Here is a 15,512-nt window from a genome sequence, read left to right as displayed (position 1 = left end):
TTTATTTATTCGGTAAGGAGAGAGAAAAAATACAACCTCGAGGATATCTTTTTAATTTTAATTTTTTGAACACAATACAACATGCAAGCATCAAAATGCTTTATGAAAATTAAGAAACAATCATGTCTTTTCTATATTTGGTACCTATTTTTGGTTATTTTCAAAATGATCAAGAAAACGATTTCTATATAAAGACAAATAAAAACTATAATATATTATGAAAAATTTCGTACAACAGCGGCCTATCGAGCACGTCGGGTCGGCGCGCGCGCGCCTCGCGTTTGTACGCGGCGCGGCGCGCGCGCGGGCCCCGGCCGGCCGCGGACCGGGCGCGCACCGCCGCCCGCGGCCCGCACTACACTAGTCAGTATCCGCCCTCCGCGCGGCGCGTTCGCAGCAAATGTAGCGACACTATACAATATTCACAACAATAGCTAAATAGTACCGTTATAAGTCTAGTATAATAATTTGAAGCGATCGACGTATTGTTTAAATTTAGAATTCGAAGAGTACCTAGTTGTAGCGGTGGGAACGCGCCGGGCGGAGGGCTCGGCGCCGCACGAGCACACTCGCACTCGCTCTATCACAACCTCGTGCCGCGCCGCGTGCTCCGCTCGCGTGACCTTGCACCCTGCACTTCGACTCCCGACGACATATGTACTTTCTAAAAGCGAAAATCATCTATTAGATACCTACGTTATTTAACGCTCCTGTTGCTCCTAAAGTGTTACAAACTTTGCAATAACGAACAGTCGAGACAGTAAAATTAAAGCCGGCCGGACGATGACTCTCAAAACAATACGTAGGTACATTAGGTTAACCTATATTACCCTAAACTCTATAGGAATAAGATGAATATTAAACAATGATGTACATATGTACTTGAACAATGGCACAGTCACTTGAATAATATTTTACACAACGAAGACCGCAAAAACATCTGACGAGTTCTTATTCGTGGAGCCATAAGAGCGTGTCCCACCTTTTTACAATTGTTGAAGAGTAACATGTTTTGGCAGACGAGTGTACGACCCTACCGCATCCAGCCGGCTCGTACGGGTCCAGGTGCGAGGTGAACGCCACGCGAGTCGGGAGCATAAAATATATCGGCGCCGGAACCGCTCGCTCCACGCGCCGTACTAATTATAATAAAGGCATTTGATCAAGATTCGCGGCACACCGTTCTATAACCTAACTACTCGATAACACTATAATATTGCTATAACGAAGATAAAATACTTTGATATATTCGACACTATCGCAACCGCGCGTTATAATACAGTATCACATGGCGGTTCCGGGCGCCGCGGGCGGGCGCCGCCGCCGCTAAGTTAAGGCCTCGGCGTGCGCGCGCCCGCCGCAATTGGTTAACATTAGGTCTATCTAGAATAAATAGTCGGGGTCGGCGCGGCTCAGGGCGGCTCTAGCGCCGCGCGCCGCGGTGCTTGCGGTGCGCCGCCCCGGCTCGCGCGCGCCGCGCCCACGCCGCCGCCAGCGCCAGCGCCAGCGTCCAGCCCGAGCCCGCTCTACAACACGCACGAGAGGCACGGTCAGCGTCGGCACCCCACACCCCACACCCCACCCGGTGCCGGCTCACTGACTAAATAATCCGGCACCGAAGAACAAACAGCCGACGATAGATATTGGCACCAGGGATGAGGTAATGAAAATAAATCATTTACTTCAACTCTGTTGCCGACGACTAGATACCTAAGTATAGTAACTATTAGATACATCTCATTGACTACTTAATATCCAATTGCACAAACATTTGTCCCGTTAAATTTAACATTTTTTTTTATTGTAAATACAATTTTCTTTATAAATACTTGTACAACCGGGTAGAAACATTTGTGTGCATTTACTTATTATTCCTATTACGTCTCTCGTAAGGTTTGGAGTTCCTACTCATCAGTGTCGTCAGACTTTAATGAGAAGTGCTTGGGAAAGAGAATTTTAAGGATAATAATGTTTTCCTACGTGGACAGACTGGCAATAGTTTACAATAAAGCGAATATTTCTATTGGAAGAAATTCTAAACAGCGCATCCAACACTACTAAAGTGGCCCCAAGTTGGGCGCCAAAATTTGTTCGTTTATTTACATTATAAAAAAAGTTTCTACTGAAGTGATTTTTTGTATTTATAATCATGTATAATGCTGTTTCTACTTCTATACTAATGAAAAATTGCGACTAAATAAATAAAACTTGTATGCGCCATGTAGATATAATGTTTTCGAAACATGCTAAGTAAAACTGTTCATACGTATCGGAATAAATTTAAATCAATATAACCATGCTAAATAAGTAACTGATGATGATTAAAATGAACAGACATGCAACATAATGATACCTGGAATGAAAGTGTTTTTGACTGTGATTTGTTAAGTTTTATAGGCGTGAACTCTTACTTACTTGAATAAATGTTCGTTCAAACAGTAAAAATAATTATAAATAAAATTAATAATTCACCTTAAATTACATAAGTAGGTTAAAATATAATAAACAGGTAATTAAGCTGTTGAAGTATTTTACACAAATCAAACTTTGGGCGCCTCTTAACAAATCCAACCTGAACACGAGCGACAAATAAACACTTGTTAATATAGCAATGTATGAATGAATAAAAGAGTGGGGTGGTTACCGATGCACACAACACGCGAGATTGCTCACCAAAGTAGCACACTGGCCTCCCTGCAACAAGCGAAACGAGGCGATCACACGACCATCTCAAGCACGCGGTTAGTCAGCCCAAGCGGGGCACTGTCAACGCAGGTCAGTTACACACATCAAGCGAGTTCCACGTGGAAGCGGAAAGGAAGCCATATTATGCCTCGGTCGCGAAAATAACGGCTCGAGCAAATTTGGAACACTGACGCCGTCTACAGAATCGCTCGTCTTATGCTGCAACCTCACATATATAGGTGATATAGGCTATTCAGCGGACATTCATTGCGTCTTTTCATTTTTCCGTGGATAGCGAAAGATGGCAGCACGAATATTCTGATCTCTATATGTTTGAATGCACTTTCAGGTGATATCAGATGATTATAGTGATTGAAGTTGTCAGTATTGATCAAATTCGTTCGAAATATTTTTTCGCGGCCTGCAGGAGAAATAGCGTTTGTACGAGTATAGTAACAGTATAGTAGCATTAGGTTAATAACCTGCATACTTACTTAGTTTTTATTTATCCTTTTAAATCTTTGTCAAAAAGAGGTAAAGGCCCGGGAAAAGGAAAGTACCTACTTTATCTTTAGAGGTTACTCGACATTTTCTGTCACTAGTCGAGTCTTTTCCCTGTGCCAGCATGAAAGTCGACCGGAACGCATCGAATGACTTAGTTTTCTCGTACAAAGAAAAATAGCGTACGTAAGGGTCGGGCCGTGGAACTATGAACGTATATATCGTCAAGACAAACGTTAGCATGGTTCGGGCACGACTAGAGTTATGATGTGTGTGTGAGTGTGTGCAGGCGGGGGCGGGGTAGGCACCTGGCAGGCGCGGCAGTGCGGCAGCTGGCAGCCGCCCGGCTGCAGGCGGCGTGCGTGCCACGCGCCCGCGCCCGCGCCCGCGCCCGCGCCGCAGCACGCGCCGCTCTCTTCGCACGCTGGCTCCCAGCAGTCCACCTCGCCCAGCTGTAACAGTCGACATCTCCGGATATACTACTGAATCATGTTACCGAGAAGAGATTCACGTATGAAAATGGAAATTTTGTAGGAATCATACATAATAATATTGAGAGCAAAAAAATGTCTCCGATCCTGGCATCTTAAGTGAATAAATGATACTAACCAGGCATTCGCATATCTGGCACTGGTAGAGCCAGCGCTCGCCGCTGCGGAAGGTGACGTGGTGCATCTCCTGGTGCCGACAGTGGAAGCGCGGCTCGCAGTGCGGGCAGCACGCCGCCGGCGCCAAACTCGACACCTGATAGATACAACACGACGTTCAGGGATTATCGGATGACTTTTGCGAAGTTTGCTTAGCCGATTCTAATGTTACAATCATATATGTGCTTAGAGTGGTTTTGATATGACCTTGTCAACAGTATTTTTAGGGTTCCGTAGGACCTCTGTCAGTCTGTCACATTACTAAATATCTCGAGAACTACTAATGCTATCAACTTGAAATTTGGAATAATTGTGAACATAGTAAACCTCTACAAAAAGAAAGTATAAGTATTATTTAAATTATTAATTTTAATTGCAGAAAATGGCCAAAATGAAAGGGGGGCAAACCGTAAATTTCAAGTTACTAGGTCAAGTGGGGTATCGTTAGAAAGAGCGCAAATTGAACGTAAATATTTTTTTTTAGTATGAATACGTCTATCACGTTTGACCACGATCACACCTGATGAAACTATTTAAAAAAAAAAAAATTGTTGTAGAAAAAAAAATAATTTTTAAGGAAAATGTAAAAAAAATACCGCCCCTCCCCTTATCTCCGAAGTTTACCAACGAAAAATTATGAAAAATTTAGGAAACATTGGTTTTATGCTCAATATTACAGGAAAAATAAAATCGTGTTTTTATCTTGAAAACTTTCACAAAAAACGTTTCAGATTTTTACTTTTAAGGCGCGCGCGGCGACAGGCGGCGACGCCGCGGCTGCAGGCGCACGCGCGGCAGCCGCCCGCCTCGCTCCAGTGCGACCCGTCTCGCTTCATCTCGCCCTGCCACAGCACCCTGCGGGATAGCTCCGTCTCTGTCATCACTCACCTGGGTGGTGGAGTTGCCCTCGTCGCAGGCGCAGGGCGCGCGGCGACAGGCGGCGACGCCGCGGCTGCAGGCGCACGCGCGGCAGCCGCCCGCCTCGCTCCAGTGCGACCCGTCTCGCTTCATCTCGCCCTGCCACAGCACCCTGCGGGATAGCTCCGTCTCTGTCATCACTCACCTGCGTGGTGGAGTTGCCCTCGTCGCAGGCGCAGGGCGCGCGGCGACAGGCGGCGACGCCGCGGCTGCAGGCGCACGCGCGGCAGCCGCCCGCCTCGCTCCAGTGCGACCCGTCTCGCTTCATCGCGCCCTGCCACAGCACCCTGCGGGATAGCTCCGTCTCTGTCATCACTCACCTGGGTGGTGGAGTTGCCCTCGTCGCAGGCGCAGGGCGCGCGGCGACAGGCGACGACGCCGCGGCTGCAGGCGCACGCGCGGCAGCCGCCCGCCTCGCTCCAGTGCGACCCGTCTCGCTTCATCTCGCCCTGCCACAGCACCCTGCGGGATAGCTCCGTCTCTGTCATCACTCACCTGCGTGGTGGAGTTGCCCTCGTCGCAGGCGCAGGGCGCGCGGCGACAGGCGGCGACGCCGCGGCTGCAGGCGCACGCGCGGCAGCCGCCCGCCTCGCTCCAGTGCGACCCGTCTCGCTTCATCTCTCCCTGCCACCAGCACCCTGTAGGAAAGGTCCATTGTTATCCGTTACTTATGGGCCGAAACAGATTGCAATCCGACTGTTACTTTTATGGGAACTGTATGCCGACGTTGCAGTTGGCGTGCATTGCAGCTGGGGAATGCAGGTCCAATACACGTTGCAATTAGGTTGAAGTCCACCTGTATCGGCCTTAGTATATGTAAACCTCCATGTCGACAAGTGATGAAAATTCCTCTAGGAGAAAACAAACACAATCCAGGATACGTAGCCAAATGCACAAACGCTTACAATAATTAGCCTATCGTTATCGTAGCTACCTCCATTGCTCTTCCGTATTGGCGTGGCAGCGACACAATACGTTTCGAGCGGCCTCTAGCGTCAACCATTGTAATTTCGGCTAGGCCAGCAGGAGTACCACTTGTCAATTGTTCCTCTGTTATATTGATTTAAACTAACACGATCTTCACTCATATTATTAAATTAAAACGGGACTTAATCGTGTAAAACTTACGTTTTATATTTAACCCGACGTTTCGGACATGACGTAATATCATGTCCGAAACGTCGGGTTAATAAATATAAAACGTAAGTTTTACGCGATTGTTCCTCTGTTGTTAATGGTTACCATTTTGTACTGACCTAACTCGCAGTCGGGCACTTCGCACTCGCAGCTGAAGCCGCCGTCGGTGTTGACGCAGCGCGCGTGCTTCGGACACGTGTGCTCGCCCAGCGCGCACTCGTCTACATCTGTAACATCGAGGTCAAGGTATTCTTTAAGCGTTTACTTCGTTAGGCGTCACTCAAAAACGTGCATTTATGTTTGAATTTGATCTTTTACATATAACGGAGACCCATTTTGCCACGAAATAAAATAAACCTACGATGTGCAAAACAACTAAATCTCCTCTATTGCGACTATCGTAAATAAATACTGGACATTAAGAAAAATTTGGACAAACCTGCCTTTAAGAATGGAAAGGCAGCAATATTACATCGTCGATGTAATTGGATAAGTAGTGTAATAGATAACATAATAAGATAGACAAGGTTTAGATAGTTCTACAGGGAGACTGAATTGCCATTTTCCGTCACTTGGGTTTTAGAATTTTGTGCAGATACGCACGCGGCTGTCTCTTCAACATTGGAGCGGTGGCATGTGGATTCGCATAAGTTTGTCAACCGCGTAGGCACTATCCATACCTTAACAGCTAACAAAAAGCAGTCACCTTCACAATGGTCCCGCAATGGGTCTTTCCTGTAGCCCGCTTGACACACGCAGTAGTAGGAGCCGGGCGTGTTGACGCACTCGGCGCGCGGCGCGCACGTGTCGGGGTCGCGGCACTCGTCGCGGTCGCGCTCGCAGCGCGCGCCGCCGAACCCGCCCGCGCACGCGCAGCGCTCCGGCGCCACGCACGACCCGCCGTTCAGGCAACCGCCCGTGCAGATCGCTGGAAATTTATTAAATAGCTCGGCTTCGAAAGTTGATTATGGTGATATACTTATGCTGAGATTTCTATAGAATATTTAATCTACCGGTCACAATTTCCTCACTACATGTCAGGATGGTCAAATCAGGTCTGATTCGAAATTGGTTTCCCTTTGGGAGCATAGATGGCGCAGTCGATAGGATACGAATCCTACTGACTGCGCCATTTTATGTATGGATACATAAGTCAAAGTTCGAGACGAAAACTGGTTTATTTATTCAACTCCAAGCATACCCACAAGAGCAATAGAAGGTACTCACGCGTGCAGGTGTAGCCGTCGCCCTCGTAGCCGTCGCGACAGCGGCACGTGTAGGAGCCGGGCGTGTTGCTGCACTCCGCCGCCTCGTGGCAGCCGTGCGTGTCGCCGGCACATTCGTCCACCTGCACCACACGATACGTTAAAACGTTCCGTTCAATTGTTCAAGAGAAATCCGAGAGGTTACAAGTTATAGATTTTTTCTACTCCAGCACTTAAATCTGTCAATTAGATTATTGTCAGCGGTATCCAAATTAAGTTCATTTGAGTAACGATGAGAAAGTCTATTTGTCTATAGGTTCATAGGATTACTGCTAGCAGTAATCATATGAATATAGGAGTTCTGTTAATTTTTTTTTTAAAAGCACAACTTCCATTTATCAGGTATGTTTTCATTTACAGTAATAAGTAACTTTTAATAAATAATATAATATTTAGGTTCATAATTTAAATCAAGATGAAAAAATAAACTTAAATGCGTTTTACATATTAGATATTGCAAAACAAAGGTAAAAATCATAAGTTTATTCAATAATTTTACATTCGACATTTAAATATTCTTGAACGCAACCACATTTTTCGTAATTGAAAACCGGCTTATTTTCTATTTCTCTTGTCTATGGTATGTTTGACATTTGTAAACTTATCACGAAACTATTTGAACTATTTCGGTGGTGTGTAGTTTGTTTTAATTCGACGTTATTGTGCAAAAACATAAGTAATTATGAGTGATTCTGGTGAAAAATGCACTTCCGAAGAAATCAAGGCTATGGGCGCTCAAAGTGACTGACAATTTGTTACATGAAAAGTCAGATAAAGCGTACCTAAAATGTTATGATTGTTTTGACATGGAAATTGCAAAAAAATGTTTCAACTTTCTCTGAAACGGCGTTGTTGGCATATTTTGAAGAATTGTGCAACAAGTTCTCGCCATCAACATTGTGGACAGAATACTCAATGCTACGACGATCCACACAAATATTCTCATTCATTACATGAAGTAAGTAACTACTTAACCCATTTTATTATTCTCGAATAGGTATGTATGTGGCTGTCGTAGAAAAAGTATAGTATACAATCGTAACATTATGAAGGCTATAAAAGTCTCGTACCTTACTTAGGCCACTCGGCAAGCCTTCGTGGCCTAACCGCGGTACTCAACTTTTATAGCCTTCATAACGTTACCGTTATATAATATACTATTTTCGGTTAGTATAAAAGATCTATTGTGACAGTAGCCAGTTTGATGCCTACATCTAAGGTCGTTAGATTGCGATTATTTACCTCGACGCAATTGAATTTGTCTCTCCGGGTGTATCCGGGCAGGCACTGGCAGACGTAGCCGCCCACCACGTTGACGCAGCGCGTGTTGGAGTGGCAGTGGTGCCCGTACAGACCACCTGCCTCGCTGCATTCGTCCACATCTGAAATACAATTTACTGTTTAGGCAAGTTGCAACTAATTTACTAACAGCTTTTGAAGGAACTACAATATGAAGAAAAAGACCTTTCCTTATCCATGACGCTCCTCCGGCAATCAATACCCATGTGACCCATGTCGTTCTGTTGTATTGTATCAATTATATGAATAAAAGCTGCAATTTTGGTAGGCAGGCTCTTTCTACAGCACGTTTAAGCAAGTTAATAGTACGTTGAGTGAGTTTACCTTCACAAGTGATGCCATCGCCTTCAAATCCCTGGTTGCATTTACATGTATACTTGGTGTTGAGATTCATACAGGTCGCGTTCTCATCGCACGTGTGCCCCATACTGCAGTAGTCCACTCCTGAAATAGAGAAAGTGTGTCATGTAAAAAATAAATAAATCAAGACATCGGCACAACTTTAATATTGGTGATTTCTCAAAACTTATCAACGGTTTCTCGTATTCTATTTAGAACCAGTTTCAAAATTGTTTGAATCGGTATTCGCGTTGTCATGTCGTCGGGGTAGAACTTTCCATACGAAACGGTTTCGTTTTTCCGTTTTTAGGTATGGAACTTAGAACTCAAATAATCGGTGATATTCATCATAAAATGCACCGCAAAACTTTTATATAGGCAGTAGGTACGATCTGGCCATCGCTTGAAAAAATTGACATTGCCGTAGGACGAGACGCATAAATTGAACCGAATTTCAAATCCCTGGTAATAAGATATCTCGACTTTACCCGGACAGAACTTGCAGCACTCGCCGGGCACGGTGAACTGGTCGGGCGGGTCGCAGGGCAGCGGCGGGCAGGCGCTGTCGGGGTCCACGCGCGAGCACTGCATGTTGCCGTCGTGGCACACGCACTCCGCGCACTCCTTCGGCGCGAACCGGTCGCCGTGCTCGTACAGCGTGCCCTTCAGCAAGCAGTGCCCTGGGATCACACGTTCAACAGTATAAAGGACGGTAACAGGCACTGTTACGCTCGCGCAATAGGCATCTTGACTGTACTTAAAATGAAATATTTTGTACCATGCACGCAGAAGCATTAAATAATTGTAAGAAAAACGGGGACAGAAATTATTTTCAACTCCAATTTATATTTTATAAATCAGATAGAAACATAAAAAGTAAATCAGTTGACCGTGACGTCACTCAATTCGATTTCATATTAATTCCATATTAGCAAGTCGTTCCAAATTGTTTTAACAGTTCTTAAAAAGAAGCTGATTTGACTAGGAGAAAGTAGCCTATTTGTAAAATACCAACGCAGTCGCGAATTTAACACGGGAAATATTTAGGCTCTAGTTGGTGATGGTGATGTCCTACACGGTTTCCAAATTCCATTCATCAGCAGGTAATAAAATGTGACTGATTTTTATAAATGTACCTACATATAATTACTTACTTAAACATGTTGGACAGCAGGCTCCGGGAGGTAGCACTGGGTTTTTACAGTCGGTTCTTTCGCACTCAACTGGCCTGCACGTTATTTCTCCGTGCTGTAAGTAAAATAAAATATACATTGTATCACGTTACATTTGCTCGCAAAAAATCTATTGTTAAAAATTCGTCAATATAGGTGTATGATAGTGCTTTTATCAGTGTATAAATGTAATAGTAAGTTTTGTAATTGTTAATCGTCCTAGAATATTGCGAAGTTAGATAAAGGCTCCACAAGATCTTTCTACACTCTAGTGATTTGAGCAACTTTCCAAGCTATTACGGCTCGCAGTTTGTCTACGGTCCGTATCCACGTAAATAATCTCCAATATTGAACCAATACTGAAGTGCTCACCAGATATAATATTCTCAGGCTGCTTAAACTAACCACTCAGGAGCAGCGATTGCAGTCTCCGGACTTCCAGGTGGCGTTTTCTGGCAACACTTGCCCCGTTTTTTACAATTTGCGTTTTATAAAAGTACTGTGTTACAATTTTACAGGTTACAGGAACAAGTGCCTGTAGCTTAACCAAAGACAAAAATATGGAAGTTTAATAGTTTTAAACTCATAATCGAACAGGCGTTTTATAAAAATATTGTAAATTACAAGTGTAGGTTGGTACACTTGTAACAAAAACTTACAGGGGTCTTGAGTCCTGTAACGGCATCTAAGTAGTTCAGTTTTCTCGGTTATTTCATTCAACAGTGTTAATAAAATGATCCGTCTCTTGAGAGATTCTTCATCCGATTCTTCAGATGACGAGATACCGCGACAGCGTCGACCTAGGCTGTTTCGGTCTCGAACAAATTTGGACTTTCGGACGCCGTACGAGTTCAACGAACGATTTAGAATGAACTCCACGCAAATGGAGAACATGCTTGCCTTCTACTTCTTTACTACTGAAAACCGCTCTCAACCACTCAATTTTGGCTTCATTTCTGGCCATAGTTCCAATAAAGATGCAATAAATTAAATTAAACTTTTTAAATAAACAGACAAAGCTTCAAAGTCCCGACAGTAGAACGGGTTTTTATGACAGATGTTTTTTTTAAATAGTGATGTCCGCCACACCTGTAGATGTCACTTGTAATCGAGTTTTACCGTGGTCCATTACAATTGTAAACTTTTGTGTGTATTTATAAAACACCTGTAATCGTGCACAGTGCATTACAGGTACCTGTAGCCTGTACACTTGTAACCTGTAACTTGTAACTTTATAAAACACGGCCCTGGCAGTCGTCCTGTTGCCGCGACTCCGCACTGTCTAGTTGGAAAATGTATATGAACTTACCACGCAGGAGCAGCGATTGCAGTCTCCGGACTTCCAGGTGGCGCCGTCGGCGTGCACGGAGCCGTTGGAGTAGCACGACTTCTGGCAGTCGCACTGCTCCAGCCGCGCCAGACGTGCCTCTGCGCCTACCAGCTGGAAAATGCGGGTTTATAGTTTTTTAATAATTTCACATATACAGATATCGAAATAATAAATAAGATAATTTATTTAATACTACAGCAGACAGTTAGGGATCGTTCTGTCTATTAATATTATCACATAAGACGTCATTTTACGGATAACTGAGGAAAAAATTGATAACGGAATAAGTAGCTTTAAAAGCTAGGCCTGAAGCAACTAACTAACGTAACTTAATTGGCGTAGTTATCAAGCCAAGAAGTGAAGTAGCTTGTTACTTAGCCAAAGTTGTTTAAACTCTTTAGTGAGAAAGCGGGTCTACCTTAAGTGAAAGGTCATGGATGTGCGTGGTGAGCTCCTGCACGGTGGCCTGCAGCAGCGCGAACTGGCCACACGTGGGGCACTCGGAGTCCAGCCCCGGGCACTGCGCCAGGTAGCCGTGCGGCCCGCTCACCAGCCGCACGTCTTGTAGAGTACCCTGGAATGGAATACAAGTTCTCGTTAGTTAATGCTGTCCGCTGCCACGCTTCTTACGATATTTAGTTACCTACTTGCATTGATAAACCACCGATATCTAAATATATAAAAGAAGAAGCTGACTGACTGACTGACTGACTGACTGACTGACATATCAACGCACAGCCGAAACCGCTGGTCCTAGAGATTTCAAATTTGGCACGTAGGTTCCTTATATAGTGTAGAGGAGCACTAAGAAAGGATTTTCCAAAATTCACCTCCTAAGGGGGTCGAATGGGGGTTCAAAGTTTGTATGGGGAAACAAGATTAGTTTGACTATTTTATTCGAAACTTCACAGGAAGATTCCTTAAGACATATGATTGAATACGTGTTTCAGGTTTTTTGAAAATTTAACCCCTAAAAGGGTGAAAAGGGGGTGATAAAGTAAAAAAATCAATATGGGTATCGTTTTTATGGTTTATCGGGTCGCTGATCACGATAAATACAACGTTTTAAAAATCTAATGAGGCGGAAGTGAAATATCATCTCCTCTGTTGTGGTGCAAAAGGGTTTAAATATCAAAAAAATATATTGACTGACGGACATATCAAAGCACAGCCGAAACCACTGGTCCTAGAGATTTTAAATTTGGCACGTAGGTTCCTTATGTAGTGTAGAGGAGCGCTAAGAAAGGATTTTCCAAAATTCACCTCCTAAGGGGGTCACATGGGGGTTCAAAGTTTGTATGGGGAAACAAGATTAGTTTGACTATTTTATTCGAAACTTCACAGGAAGATTCCTTAAAACATATGACTTAATACGTGTTTCAGATTTTTTGAAAATTTTACCCCTAAAAGGGTCAAAAAGGGTTAATAAAGTCAAAAAACCAATATGGGTATCGTTTTTATGGTTTATCGGGTCGCTGATCACGATAAATACAACGTTTTTTAAAATCTAACGAGGCGGAAATGAAATACCTTCTCCCCTGTTGTGGTGCAATGGGGTTTAAATATATAAAAGAAGATATTGACTGACTGATTGACATATCAACACACAGCCGAAACCGCTGGTCCTAGAGATTTCAAATTTGGCACATAGGTTTCTTATATGGCGTAGAGGAGCACTAAGAAAGGATTTTTCAAAATTCTCCTCTTAAAAGGGTGAAATGGGGGTTCAAAGTTTGTATGGGGAAACAAGATTAGTTTGACTATTTTATTCGAAACTTCACAGGAGGATTCCTAAAGACATATGACTAAATACATGTTTCAGGTTTTTTGAAAATTTGACCCCTAAAGGGGTGCAAAGGGGGTAAAGTCTTAAACACAATATGGGTATCGTTTTTATGGTTTATCGGGTCGCTGATCACGATAAATACAACGATTTTTAAATCTAATGAGGTGGAAAAGAAATTTTCTCCCCTGTTATTGTGCAATGGGGTTAAAATATCCAAAATAGCCATAAGTATAGCTTTAGTTTTTATCTTTACTTCTGGTTCAAGAAATTTCAAATTGACACGGAAGTTCCTTAGAGGAGCACTAAGAAAGGATTTTTCAAAGTTCACCTCCTAGCATGATAATTTGACAGGGGCAAGGACAGGGACAGGGCCAGGGACAGGGACAGGGACAGGGACAGGGATAGAGACAGGGACAGGGTCAGGGACAGGGACAGGGACAGGAACGGGATAGGGTTAGGGATAGGGATAGGGATAGGGATATGGATATGGATAGCGATAGACATAGGCATTGGGATTGGGATTGGGATTGGGATTGGGATTGGGATAGGGATAGGGATAGGGATAGGGATAGGGATAGGGATAGGGTTAGGGATAGGGATAGGGATAGGAATTGGGATTGGGATAGGGATAGGGATAGGGATATGGATAGGGATAGGGTTAGGAATAGGCATTGGGATTGGGATAGGGATAGGGATAGGGATAGGGATAGGGATAGGGATAGGGATTGGGATAGGGATAGGGATAGGGATATGGATAGGGATAGGGATAGGGATATGGATAGGGATAGGGATAGGGATAGCGATAGGGATAGGGATAGGGATAGGGATATGGATAGGGATAGGGATAGGGATTGGGATAAGGATAGGGGTATGGGTAGGGGTAGGGGTGGGGATAGGGATCGGGATAGGGATAGAAATAGGGATAAAAATAGGGGACGGGGACGGGGATAGGGATAGGGGAGGGACGGGGACAGGGACGGAACGGGGACGGGGACAAAGATAGAGATAGGGACGGGGATAAGAATAGGGATTGGGGTCGGAATAATCGGTCGGCAATCGATATTTAGGCAGTGTAAAATGCAGGTGGCCCAGTGGGAAGGTATTAGTAAGTAGGCATCGGCGAGTATCCTGCATCCGTAAACTATTACATTCAATGTGCTGTAAGAAGATCGTTGTTTGCTTGCCTTTTATATGTTTACGTTTGCAATAAGTATAAGCAAAATGGAAAAAATTGTAAGCGATAATGCAAGGAAGTACTTTTTACCCTACCGACCATAGCGTCGAGATACTGGCTATGTGGGTTGTATGAAGTTTCCCCAGTATAAATATTTATACACCGTGTTTCACTTAACACTAAAAACCTGAAAACACTTTGTTCAGAATCGAGAGTAGAATCGATTGAGCTATATCTTGATGGGGGTAATATTTTTATTTAAATTAGTATTATTAATTATTTTTGACGTGCCCATTCTATTGTACTCGTAATACAACATTGTGTATATCGCATTGCTAGAGGTTGTTTACCTTTTTTCAGTATTTAGGGATATTAATACTGGCCGGTTACTTGGACGATTATTTTTTCCGCTACTAGTTTGACGTTGTTTGTCAGTTTAATCTTAATGTTTATCATAAGTCATAACAAATTGAACTCTTACCTAATTACAACCTTGTCATTTTGAATATTGAGTTTATTTTCTTACTGCGATTACCTGTCCAATTTGAAGTTTACTGTGACAAAGCTTTAAAGTGTTTTACAGTGACATCTTAGCTGTCTATTGGTAAACCTTATGTCGTTGCAGTAATGTACACAAATAAATAGTCTTATGGTTTATGATGGTAGTTAGCAATTATTTTATTGAGTGTAGAGCTAAAAGTCAAGTAGAGCTGTACAGAAAATTAAAAATTCAATTAAAAAAAAAGTAACGATCAGATTAAAAGATGAATAATCTAGATGAGTTTAAAAAAATAAAAATCTGTTGGGGTGTCTGAGGTTTTGAGTGATACCGGAAACACCGTGTATAGGTAAAATACATACATATTCGCACCTACGCTGTGGTCGCTGTGTAACAATTCTACAATCATTGCAAAAATTTCTTTTAAAACAATATTAATATGTGTAAGGTACATTCAGCCAAAACCGGACCGTACAGCAAATAGATCAGTTACAATGGCCCTCCAGTCGAGAATTGCCCCGCTTTACCTTAATCGAAATAATCGCGGACAGATGTACCTACAAAGAAACCTACGGATCCAAATGAAAATCTTATTTTTTGTAAACGTTTCAATAAGAATACTTTTATTACGCGGGCGAAGCCGCGGGTAAAAGCTAGTAATTTATAAATAGCTTAGGCTGTGTATGTAAGTGCTGTTTATTTCAATGATTAGGATCAACAGAAACAGAAAACAATTTAGGCAACAACAACCAACTATTGT

At 43.3% G+C, this 15,512-nt stretch overlaps 1 protein-coding gene across 1 annotated transcript in view; it reads right to left on the bottom strand.

Annotated features, from left to right (window-relative positions):
• Window positions 1-37: 37 nt before the first annotated feature.
• Window positions 38-15,512, bottom strand: part of LOC125228706 (protein kinase C-binding protein NELL1-like) — a 79,494-nt gene continuing 64,019 nt past the window's right edge. Inside the window, exons 5-18 of the mRNA XM_048133363.1 lie at window positions 11,712-11,867; window positions 11,273-11,404; window positions 9,946-10,039; window positions 9,280-9,471; window positions 8,777-8,896; window positions 8,396-8,535; window positions 7,116-7,236; window positions 6,595-6,816; window positions 6,008-6,115; window positions 5,218-5,389; window positions 3,796-3,922; window positions 3,495-3,638; window positions 2,645-2,694; window positions 38-1,526 (exon numbers count right to left, since the gene is read on the bottom strand). Coding sequence (XP_047989320.1) covers window positions 1,424-1,526; window positions 2,645-2,694; window positions 3,495-3,638; window positions 3,796-3,922; window positions 5,218-5,389; window positions 6,008-6,115; window positions 6,595-6,816; window positions 7,116-7,236; window positions 8,396-8,535; window positions 8,777-8,896; window positions 9,280-9,471; window positions 9,946-10,039; window positions 11,273-11,404; window positions 11,712-11,867 — 1,881 coding nt within the window. The 3' untranslated portion in view covers window positions 38-1,423. The remainder of the gene's footprint in view (window positions 1,527-2,644; window positions 2,695-3,494; window positions 3,639-3,795; window positions 3,923-5,217; window positions 5,390-6,007; window positions 6,116-6,594; window positions 6,817-7,115; window positions 7,237-8,395; window positions 8,536-8,776; window positions 8,897-9,279; window positions 9,472-9,945; window positions 10,040-11,272; window positions 11,405-11,711; window positions 11,868-15,512) is intronic.

The sequence above is a fragment of the Leguminivora glycinivorella genome, chromosome 8 (genome assembly GCF_023078275.1).
Source record: "Leguminivora glycinivorella isolate SPB_JAAS2020 chromosome 8, LegGlyc_1.1, whole genome shotgun sequence".
In the NCBI taxonomy this organism is placed as follows: domain Eukaryota; kingdom Metazoa; phylum Arthropoda; class Insecta; order Lepidoptera; family Tortricidae; genus Leguminivora; species Leguminivora glycinivorella.
Note: the sequence above shows the minus strand (reverse complement) of the source record. Positions and strands in the feature narration are given on the sequence as shown.